General features: G+C 45.1%; 1 protein-coding gene across 3 annotated transcripts in view; it reads left to right on the forward strand.

Moving 5' to 3' along the window:
• Positions 1–1,304: 1,304 nt before the first annotated feature.
• The window catches only part of acsl4b (acyl-CoA synthetase long chain family member 4b), a 26,338-nt gene continuing 16,119 nt past the window's right edge, over positions 1,305–11,523 (forward strand). For 2 of the 3 annotated variants that reach the window (XM_017688646.2, XM_017688648.2), the window contains exons 1-5: positions 1,305–1,432; positions 8,313–8,541; positions 9,260–9,437; positions 10,051–10,160; positions 10,245–10,383. In XM_017688646.2, the coding sequence (XP_017544135.1) occupies positions 8,314–8,541; positions 9,260–9,437; positions 10,051–10,160; positions 10,245–10,383 (655 nt within the window). In that variant the 5' untranslated portion in view covers positions 1,305–1,432; position 8,313. Of the gene's footprint in view, positions 1,433–8,295; positions 8,542–9,259; positions 9,438–10,050; positions 10,161–10,244; positions 10,384–11,523 lie in introns of all 3 variants that reach the window. The other variant, XM_017688647.2, reaches the window with a different exon arrangement.

Raw genomic sequence — 11,523 nt, forward strand, 5'->3', positions numbered from 1 at the left:
TCGCCTTTAGTGTTTAGTGTTTCGCCTTTAGCACTGAGTCACTGATGATGCTGATTTTGTTTTTTCCAGATGAAGTATTCCGCATCTCAGCGCCGCTCAACCGGACCGGAACACCAACTTCGAGTACTGTTTAATGTCACTCGCCCACATTGTTGCACTTTACATCACACATACAGATGTGCCCCCACCCCCACAAACATGTGTGTGAATCAGTGTGAGTAAAGCTGCTCCTCCATTTTGAAGGAGTTTCAACTTTGGAGCAGCAGAGAGAGATAGACAGAGAGAGAGACAGAGAGAGAGAGAGGTAGAGAGAGATAGAGAGAGAGGTAGAGAGAGGTAGAGAGAGAGGTAGAGAGAGAGAGAGAGAGGTAGAGAGAGGTAGAGAGAGATAGAGAGAGAGGTAGAGAGAGGTAGAGAGATAGAGAGAGGTAGAGAGAGAGAGAGAGAGATAGAGAGAGAGGTAGAGAGAGATAGAGAGAGAGGTAGAGAGAGGTAGAGAGAGAGAGAGAGGTAGAGAGAGATAGAGAGAGAGGTAGAGAGAGATAGAGAGAGAGGTAGAGAGAGGTAGAGAGAGAGAGGTAGAGAGAGAGAGAGAGAGGGGTAGAGAGAGGTAGAGAGAGGTAGAGAGAGATAGAGAGAGGTAGAGAGAGATAGAGAGAGATAGAGAGAGGTAGAGAGAGAGATAGAGAGAGAGGTAGAGAGAGAGGTAGAGAGAGAGAGATAGAGAGAGAGAGGTAGAGAGAGAGTTAGAGAGAGAGAGATAGAGAGAGGTAGAGAGAGAGAGAGATGGAGAGAGAGTTAGATGGAGATAGAGAGAGAGGTAGAGAGAGAGAGAGAGAGGTAGAGAGAGAGGTAGAGAGAGAGAGAGATGGAGAGAGAGAGATAGAGGGAGGTAGAGAGAGGTAGAGAGAGAGAGGTGAGGAATTTGTGTGACTCATGAATGTCTGTCTGAGGCTGTGAGTGTAATCTGACCCAAAGGAATCTACATCATTTCCTCCTGCCTCGCACACTCTGATTGGCTGGAGATCAGCTGTGGGCGGAGACTCAAGCACAAAAAAAAGAGGGAGGAGAAAAGACAGAGAAAAGAGGAGGGAGAGCGAAGGGGAGGGGAGAGCGAAGGAGAGAGAGGAAGAGAAACAGGAGAGAGCAGGGGAGGGGAGAGCGAGAGAGAGAGGAGTAAGACAGAGTGAGAGAGAGAGAGAGAGTGAGAGATAGACAGAGAGAGAGAGAGAGAGAGAGAGACAGAGAGAGAGAGAGAGAGAGAGAGACAGAGAGAGAGAGAGAGAGAGAGAGAGAGAGAGAGAGAGAGAGACAGAGAGAGAGAGAGAGCGCGCAAGAGAGAGAGAGAGACAGAGAGAGAGCGCGCAAGAGAGAGAGAAAAGGAAGCTCAGTTCCTGCTGTAGAAGTTTTGAGTGGCAGTGATCGCCAACAGGTAAACACCTCTGTGTGTGTTGGAGTGTGAGTGTGTTTGGTAGTGTGTGTGTTGTACTGTGTGTGTTGGAGTGTGAGTGTTTTTGGTAGTGTGTGTGCTGTACTGTGTGAGTTGTAGTGTGAGTGTGTTCGGTAGAATGTGTGTTACACCGTGTGTTGGTGTGTGTGCGGCAGTGTGTGTTGTAGCGTGTGTGTGCTGTACTGTGTGTGTTGGAGTGTGAGTGTGTTCGGTGTGTTGTACTATGTGTGTTGGAGTGTGTGAGGCAGTGTGTGTTGTACTGTGGCAGTGTGTGTTGGATTGTGCTCAAGTGTGAGTGTGTTTGGTAGTGTGTGTGTATGTTGTACTCTGTTGGAGTGTGTGCGGCAGTGTGTGTTGTAGTGTGAGTGTGTTCGGTAGAATGTGTGTTACACCGTGTGTGTTGGTGTGTGTGCGGCAGTGTGTGTTGTAGCGTGTGTGTGTTCGGTAGAGTGTGTGCTGTACTGTCTGTGTTGTAGCGTGTGTGTGTGCTGTACTGTGTGTGTTGGAGTGTGAGTGTGTTCGGTAGTGTGTGTGCTGTACTGTGAGTGTGTTCGGTATTGTGTGTGTGTTGTACTGTGTTGGAGTGTGTGTGGCAGTGTGTGTTGTAGCGTGTGTGTGTTGGATTGTGCTCTAGTGTGTGTGTTTGGTAGTGTGTGTATGTTGTACTCTCTTGGAGTGTGTGCGGCAGTGTGTGTTGTAGTGTGAGTGTGTTCAGTAGAATGTGTGTTACACCGTGTGTGTTGGTGTGTGTTCGGCAGTGTGTGTTGTAGCGTGTGTGTGTGTGCTGTACTGTGTGTGTTGGAGTCTGAGTGTGTTTGGTAGTGTGTGTATGTTGTGCTCTGTTGGAGTGTGTGCGGCAGTGTGAGTTGTAGTGTGAGTGTGTATTTTACAGTAATATGCTGAAGTAATCTAAAGTAATCTGTTGTAATCTAAAGTACTTGACAATACTTTGCTGTAATATACAGAACTTTGCTGTAATATACAGTAATCTGCTCAAATACACAGTAATCTATTGTAATCTGCAGTAATTTGCTGTAATTCACAGGAATCTGTAAACTGTTGCTGTGGCAGTCCTGACTGTAACTGATGTAACACCATAGACAGAATAATCTGCAGTCATCTACAGAAGATTACAGTAATCTAATAATCTAAACTAATCTACAATAATCAAAAGGAACATGCAGTTATCTAAACTAGTCTACGGTAATCGACAGGAATATGCAGTAATCTAAACTAACCTACAGGAATATACAGTAATTTAAACTATTCTACAGTAATCTGTAGGAATATACAGTAAGCTAATCTACAGTAATCTAAACTGAACTACAGTAATCTACATGAATGTACAGTAATCTAAAATAATCTACAGTAATCTATAGGAATATACAGTAATCTTGTCTACAGTAATCTACAGGAATATACAGTAATCTAAAATAATCTACTGTAATCTATAGGAATTTACAGTAATCTAGTCTACAGCAATCTACAGGAATATACAGTAATCTAAAATAATCTACAGTAATCTATGGTAATCTCTAGAAATAGACAGTAATTTAAACTATTGTACAGTAATCTGTAGGAATATACAGTAATCTAGTCTTCAGTAATCTACAGGAATATACAGTAATCTAAAATAATCTACAGTAATCTATAGGAATATACAGTAATCTAGTCTACAGCAATCTACAGTAATCCAAACTGAACTACAGTAATCTACATGAATGTACAGTAATCTAAAATAATCTACAGTAATCTGTAGGAATATACAGTAATCTAGTCTACAGTAATCTACAGGAATATACAGTAATCTAAAATAATCTACAGTAATCTACAGGAATATACAGTCATCTAAAATAATCTACAGTAATCTATAGGAATATACAGTAATCTAGTCTACAGTAATCTACAAGCATATACAGTAATCTAAAGTAATCTACAGGAATGTATGGTAATCTACAGTTATATACAGGAATCTACTGTAACCTATATTAATCTACAGTAATCCAAACTAAAATACACTAATCTACAGGAATGTCCATACATATTAAGGTGGATCAGTGAGATATAGTGGAGTTTAAGGTGGATCAGTGAGATATAGTGGAGTTTAAGGTGGAACAGGGAGATATAGTGGAGTTTAAGGTGGAACAGGGAAATATAGAGGAGTTTAAGGTGGAACGGGGAAATATAGAGGAGTTTAAGGTGGAACAGGGAGATATATTGGAGTTTAAGGTGGAACGGTGAGATAGAGAGGAGATTAAGGTGGGTTGGTGAGGTATAGAGGTGGAGTAAGATGGATGAAGTGGTAGATGGTGTCCCTAGAGAGGAGAGATTAATGATTGGTGCAGACTTCAATGGACATGTTGGTGAAGGGAACAGAGGGGATGAAGAGGTGCTGGGTATGTATGGTGTGAAAGACAGAAATGCGGAAGGTCAGATGGTTGTAGATTTTGCAGAGAGAATGGAAATGGCTGTGGTGAACACGTATTTTCAGAAGAGGGAAGAACACAGGGTGACATACAAGAGTGGAGGGAGGTGCACACAGGTGGATTATTTCCTTAGCAGGAGATGCCACCTAAAGGAGATTGGAGATTGTAAAGTGGTACCAGGGGAAAGTGTAGCAAGGCAACATAGGGTGGTTGTCTGTAGAATGAGATTAGAAACAAAGAAGAGGAAGAGAGTGAAGACAGAGCCAAAGATTAGATGGTGGAAGCTGAAGGAGGAGGATGGTTGCAGGCAGTTCAGGGAAAATTGCAACAGGCCCTTGGGGGCAGTGAGGAGCTACCTGAGGACTGGGAAACTACAGCTAAGGTGGTGAGAGAAACTGGCAGGAATGTGTTGGGTGTTTCGTCTGGTCAGAGGAAAGAAGACTAGGAAAGTTGGTGGTGGAATGAGGAAGTCCAGGAGAGTATTCAGAAGAAGAAGGCAGCTAAGAAAAAGTGGGATAACCAGAGAGATGAAGGAAGTAGGCAGGAGTGCTGTGAGGCTGGTCGTATAGCGAAGAGAATGGTGGCAAAGGCAAAGGCTCAGGCCTATGATGAGCTGTATGAGAGACTGGACAGTAAAGAAGGAGTAAAGGACTTGTATCGTTTGGCTAAACAGAGAGATAGAGCTGGAAAGGATGTACAGCAGGTTAGGCTGATAAAGGATAGAGAGGGAAATGTACTAGTGAGTGAACAGAGAGTGTTGAGTAGATGGAAGGAGTACTTTGAAGAACTAATGAAGAGGAAAACGAGAGAGAGGAGGACAACGGGGGAGAGGTAGTGGATCAGGAAGTGCAGAGAATTAGTAAAGTGGAAGTGAGAGCAGCTTTAAAAAAGATGAAGAATGGAAAGGCAGTTAGTCCAGATGACAGACCTGTGGAGGTATGGAGATGTTTAGGAGAGAAGGCAGTGGACTTTTTAACCAGGTTGTTTAACAAACTCCTGGAGAGTGAGAGGATGCCTGATGAGTGGAGAAGCAGTGCACTGGTCCCCATTTTTAAGAACAAGGGTGATGTGCAGAGCTGCAGTAACTACAGAGGTATAAAGTTGATGAGCCACACCATGAAGGTATGGGAAAGAGTTGTTGAAGCAAGGCTAAGGCGAGAGGTCCAGATCAGTGAGCAGCAGTTTGGTTTCATGCCCAGAAAGAGCACCACAGATGCAGTGTTTGCGTTGAGAGTGTTGGTAGAGAAGTACAGAGAAGGTCAGAAGGAGCTGCATTGTGTCTTTGTGGATCTAGAGAAGGCAGATGATAGGGTGCCAAGAGAGGAACTGTGGTACTGTATGAGGAAGTCGGGTGTAGCTGAAAAGTATGTTAGGGTGGTGCAGGACATGTATGAGGATAGTGAGACAGGGGTGAGGTGTGCAGTTGGAGTGACAAATGGTTTCAAGGTGAAGGTGGGGTTACATCAGGGATCAGCTTTGAGCCCCTTCTTGTTTGCAATGGTGATGGACAGGTTGACAGATGAGGTCAGGCAGGAGGCTCCATGGACCATGATGTTTGCAGATGACATTGTAATCTGTGGTGAGAGTAGAGAGCAGGTGGAAGAGAATCTGGAGAGGTGGAGGTTTGCACTGGAGAGGAGAGGAATGAAGGTCAGTAGAGACAAGACGGAATACATGTGTGTGAATGAGAGGGAGGCAGGTGGAAAGGTGAAGATGCAAGGAGTAGAGGTCGTAAAGGTGGATGACTTCAAATATCTTGGGTCAAACATCCAGAGCAATGGACAGTGTAGAAAAGAGGTGAAGAAGAGGGTGCAGGCAGGATGGAGTGGGTGGAGACGGGTGTCAGGGCTGATGTGTGACAGAAGGATAGCAGCAAGAGTGAAAGGGAAGGTCTACAAGACAGCAGTGCATCCTGCTATGATGGACGGTTTGGAGACATGGAGATGGTTGGTGTGAAAGTAGAGGAGGCAGTGGATAGGGCAAGATGGAGGCAGATGATCCGCTGTGGCGACCCCTAAAGGAAGCAGCCGAAAGAAGAAGAAGTAGAAGAAGGAGGTGAGATATAGAGGAGTTTAAGGTGGATCGGTGAGATGCAGAGGAGTTTAAGGTGGGTCGGTGAGATACAGAGGAGTTTAAGGTGGGTCGGTGAGATACAGAGGAGTTTAAGGTGGGTCGGTGAGATACAGGGCAGTTTAAGGTGGATCGGTGAGATACAGAGGAGTTTAAGGTGGATCGGTGAGATACAGAGGAGTTTAAGGTGGAACAGTGAACTGTTGTTGTGTGTTGTGTTCAGTTGACTGTACGTTTGTTTTATTACAGCTCAGATATTGTTTACCGCACACAGAGCCGTTGTGTGTTTAAACGGGTCCTCAGGCAAATCAAACCAGCCAGACCGGAGTGTTTTTGTGTCAGTGTGTGAGTGGGTGGGGGCAGCCGGGTCAGAGTTGTGCAGTTGTTATGTGTCAGTGATGTAAATCAGTGTGTAAGAGAAACACAACCTCCTGAAAACTGTTATGCAAATTGATAGAGAAAAATTATGTAAAACAGCTGTGTGTGTGTGTGTGTTTGTACCAATAAGGGTTCTATTGTTTCGATGTCAAGCTTGTACAGAATAGCAGAACCCTTTACGGTGCTGTATAGAACCGAATATGACACATTCTCTGCATCATTTCATCATGTAAGCGGTTCTTTGTGTGGAACCGTTCTCTTTACTGAAGAACCCGTGAGGAACCAGCTTTTCAGGAGTGTGTAATAGTAACACTACTTGAACTGTAGTAATAAGATATGTCAGTGTTTGTAGTCGGACCCTGGGTGTGTCCTTCATTAGAAACATTATCAGTCATAAGTTCTATTAATTATTATTATATATAAATATTATTAAACATTAATGACAGAAATAGTCTGTTTTAAGTTGGATCCTGAATCTGAGGCAGCAGAACAGCTTTAGATTTAATCCACATTAAAAAACATAAAACTACACAGATTACACAGTGTGTGTGAGTGTGTGTGAGTGTGTGTGTGTGTGTGAGTTAGATGGTAATAACTGTGTTGAGTAAATATTTGGCCGGTTGGTGTTTCTGGAGGCTGCTGAGAAAACCAGGTGTCCCAGAGCTGAGCTCTCTCTCCACTTATCTCTCTATCTCTCTCTACCACGCTCTCTCTCCACTTATCTCTCTATCTCTCTCTACCACGCTCTCTCTCCACTTATCTCTCTATCTCTCTCTACCACGCTCTCTCTCCACTTATCTCTCTATCTCTCTCTCTCTCTCTCTCTCTCTCTCTTTTTCTCTCTCTTTCTTCTTTCTCTCTATTTCTTCTCTCTTTCTCTCTCTCACTCTTTCTTTCTTCTCTCTCTGTCTCGCTCTCTTTCTTCTCACTCTCTCTCTTTCTTCTCTCTTTCTTCTCTTTCTCTCTCTCTGTTTCTCTCTCTCTGTCTCTCTTTCTGTCTCTCTCTGTCTCTCTCTCTCTCTCTCTCTCTCTCTCTCTGTCTCTGTATCTCTCCCGTCAGATGAGAGCAGGAATATTAGAACATGAGTAATAAACACCAAAGATATGAACCATGTGAGGCTCTTCGGTGCAGATGTGCTGGAGCTCAGAGGAGAACCTGCACTTCAGCATCTTCTCATTTCAGTAGTTCACCTTACTTTAAACCGACGCTTCGCCACCTCAGATACTCACGAAGACACAGTCTCAGGTTTTACACCTGCTCATTTCCTGACAATATCAAAGAAATCTCAGACTGTCCACTGGTTTACGCTGGTCACCCCACTGTGGTCATGCTGGTTGCGCTTTAGCCGAGTGCGCTAACGTTCCTCCTCCTAATAAACAGACACTCGTTCAGCTCCGCCTCCTCATTATTCACCACCATCACTGTAATATTTCATCATCTACATTAACACAGGAAGGAGATCAGAGGGGCGGTGGAGTTCGAGTCGGCAGCGTCTGAGCTGTTTAAAACGCAGAGTTAGAAGAGGAAAACATCTCCCATTGAAAGCCGCGTTTTACAGTACATTATGCTGGTAGTGAACTACGCTGCCTGACTCAGCCGCCTCAGAACCAGAGAAACGGGCCTTAAACAGAAGTCAGGACCCTGCTGGGGTTCATCCTAAGGTTAGGACAGGATTTAGGAGGCTTAGTCTAGTTAGGATGTTTGTGTGGTGCTGTTTTCTAATCTGGAGTTAATGATGAGATGATGAAGGTGGAGCTGATATTCTGGAATAGATACTGAACTAAATTCAGTCTGGAGTGACGTCGCACATCAGATTTCGGGTGTTTCTGTAATGCGGCTCCATGAGTTAACAGGTCTGTGTAATGTGCTTCAGGTGGACTCTAACAGTTCCACACTGGCCGGGTTTATAGTTTATATTCAGTTTTAATGTCGGCAGCATCAGAATCAGGGGCTCTCATATAGGATAACAGTGTGTGTGTGTGTTCAGGATGTCGGTGTGTGTGAGGGCTCGCAGTGTGTCAGGGCATCCGGAGGGTCCGTACCGGGCGGTGGACAGTGTGGAGGCTCTGGCCAAGCAGGGCTTTGAGGGAGTGGACACACTGGACAAACTCTTCAGACACGCAGTGACCAACTTCAAACAGTTTCCCTGCCTGGGGACGAGGGAGATAATCTCTCAGGAGAAAGAGACCCAACCCGACGGGAAGGTCTTCCAGAAGGTAATCCATCAATCGGTCAGTCGGTCGGTCAGTCAGTCAGTCAGTCAGCAGGGCTGTATGCTTACTTTTTAAGTGGAATCACTTGAAATGCATTGACAGAATTCCAGTTAACACTAGACCTAATTAATGACACCACAGCTGCACTAGCATTCCAGCTAATGCCGTCTAACAGCAGCACTACTGCACTACCATCAACGATAACATCTGAGCCAACCAGCGCAGCGTTAGACGGTCAGAGGGGCTGGTCATGGGGGCTTGTTTTAACATGAAGTGACCCTTATTAGACCCACAACGGGGAAATTTCACCTCCGCATTTAATCCATCCATGCAGTGACACACCACATACACACTAGTGAACACACACACTAGGGGGCAGTGAGCACACTTGCCCGGAGCAGTGGGCAGCCCTATCCACAGCACCCAGTGAGCAGTTGGGGGTTAGGTGTCTTGCTCAAGGACACCTCAGTCATGTACTGTTGGCTCAGGGGATCAAACCGGTCACAAGGCTGGTTCCCTGACCTCCAGCCCACGACTCCTTCTCCTCACGTAATGTTTTGTATTAGTTTGTTGAGGGAACCCTGAGAACAGATCCGGTCCTAGCTAACGCCACTCACTGGTCTAGCTAGAGGAACTGCAGGTGGTGTGGTCACGTCAGGATGATGTTGTGAATTATCGGTCTGTCATAATTACAGATGATTGATTGGTTGATTGTGTGCAGCTGGTGCTGGGAGAGTACAGCTGGAAGTCATATGAGGACGTGGAGCGTGAGGTGGAGCTGCTGGGCAGTGGGCTAGCGGCGTTGGGTCAACAGCCAGCGACCAACATCGCCATCTTCTGTGAGACGCGAGCGGACTGGATGGTCACTGCGCAGGCCTGCTTCAGACGCAACTACCCACGTAATAAACACTGATTCACTAAACACACACTTTATTAAACACACTCTACAGAGAAACCAGTGACACACATTCAACAGAAAATCACCCAGAATCCTCAGCAGTTCAGTCTGATCTCAGCTGTGTGAGTCACTCTTCAATCCAACTTCCGTTCTTCTCAGGAGCCTCACTTTCAGCCCCTCAAAGAACGTGCAGACACGCCTCCAAAGTTTAGTCTTAGAAGCTGGTTGATGATTTTCTGAAGTAATCAAACCCATTCAGTGGTGCTGAGGTCTGGACTCTGGGGCGGTCAGTCCATCGTCCAGCTTCTTTGTTTGATGTGTCCGTCTCCTTTTCTCAGTGAGGTTCTTCTTGATCAGCTACACGTCCTTTCAGACCCACAGCACTGAGTAGTCTTCTCACAGTGGAAGGATGGACAGAAACACCTGTGGATGTTTTCAGATGTGAGGCAGCTTGATCTCCTCCTCTCTCTCAGAAATCAGAGCTTTCAGTGCTGTTTATCTGATGGGGGCAGTTTTGGTGTCTACCAGGGCTTCCAGGTGGTTGTTAGGAGTCACATGTTCTCTGCATTTTTTTATCATTGTTTGTTGTTGGTTTTGATCCTGTCTGTGTGCAGTGGTGACACTCTATGCCACTCTGGGAGAAGACGCTGTCGCTTTCGGCCTGAATCAGTGTGGAGCAACTCTCCTCATCACCAGCAAAGAGCTGCTGGACTCTAAGCTGAAGGTCAGTGTAAACACACAGAAAAGTCTGTGGCAGATATATTAACATACGTTCCCACCCACCCACTATCCCCCCCATGTGTCTCAGGCTGTGATGGCTGAGGTTCCAGGACTGAAGCATGTGATCTACATTGGCAGTGGGAGCGTCACTGCAGGAGATTACCCACAATCCCTGACAATACATAAAATGCAGGACGTCATAGACCTGGGAGCCAAACCTGAGAACTGTGAGTGTTTCACCATCACAGATCAAAAACCTGTATCACAGATCAATAATTACACTCATGGATAGATTATACACACCTAAGAGTAGTAACTAATAAATAATTACCAACACAGATCAACAGTTCGGTAATCGAGATCACAGTTCGGTAATCGAGATCACAGATCGGTAATCGAGATCACAGATCGCTAATAAAGATCACAGATCGGTAATAAAGATCACAGAACGGTAATCGAGATCACAGTTGGGTAATCGAGATCACAGTTCGGTAATCGAGATCACAGATCGGTAATCGAGATCACAGATCGGTAATAAAGGTCACAGTTCGGTAATCGAGATCACAGTTCGGTAATCGAGATCACAGATCGGTAATCGAGATCACAGTTCGGTAATAAAGATCACAGATCGGTAATAAAGATCACAGAACGGTAATCGAGATCACAGTTCGGTAATAAAGATCACAGATCGGTAATCGAGATCACAGATCGGTAATAAAGGTCACAGTTCGGTAATCGAGATCACAGTTCGGTAATCGAGATCACAGATCGGTAATCGAGATCACAGATCGGTAATCGAGATCACAGTTCGGTAATCGAGATCACAGATCGGTAATAAAGGTCACAGATCGGTAATCGAGATCACAGATCGGTAATCGAGATCACAGATCGGTAATCGAGATCACAGATTGCTAATAAACATCACAGATCGGTAATAAAGATCACAGAACGGTAATCGAGATCACAGTTGGGTAATCGAGATCACAGTTCGGTAATCGAGATCACAGATCGGTAATCGAGATCACAGATCGGTAATAAAGGTCACAGTTCGGTAATCGAGATCACAGTTCGGTAATCGAGATCACAGATCGGTAATCGAGATCACAGTTCGGTAATCGAGATCACAGATCGGTAATAAAGGTCACAGTTCGGTAATCGAGATCACAGATCGGTAATCGAGATCACAGATCGGTAATCGAGATCACAGTTCGGTAATCGAGATCACAGATCGGTAATAAAGGTCACAGATCGGCAATCGAGATCACAGATTGGTAATCGAGATCACAGATCGGTAATCGAGATCACAGATCGGTAATAAAGGTCACAGATCGGTAATCGAGATCACAGATCGGTAATCAAGATCACAG

The sequence above is a fragment of the Pygocentrus nattereri genome, chromosome 23, assembly GCF_015220715.1.
Source record: "Pygocentrus nattereri isolate fPygNat1 chromosome 23, fPygNat1.pri, whole genome shotgun sequence".
Classification (NCBI taxonomy): Eukaryota; Metazoa; Chordata; class Actinopteri; order Characiformes; family Serrasalmidae; genus Pygocentrus; species Pygocentrus nattereri.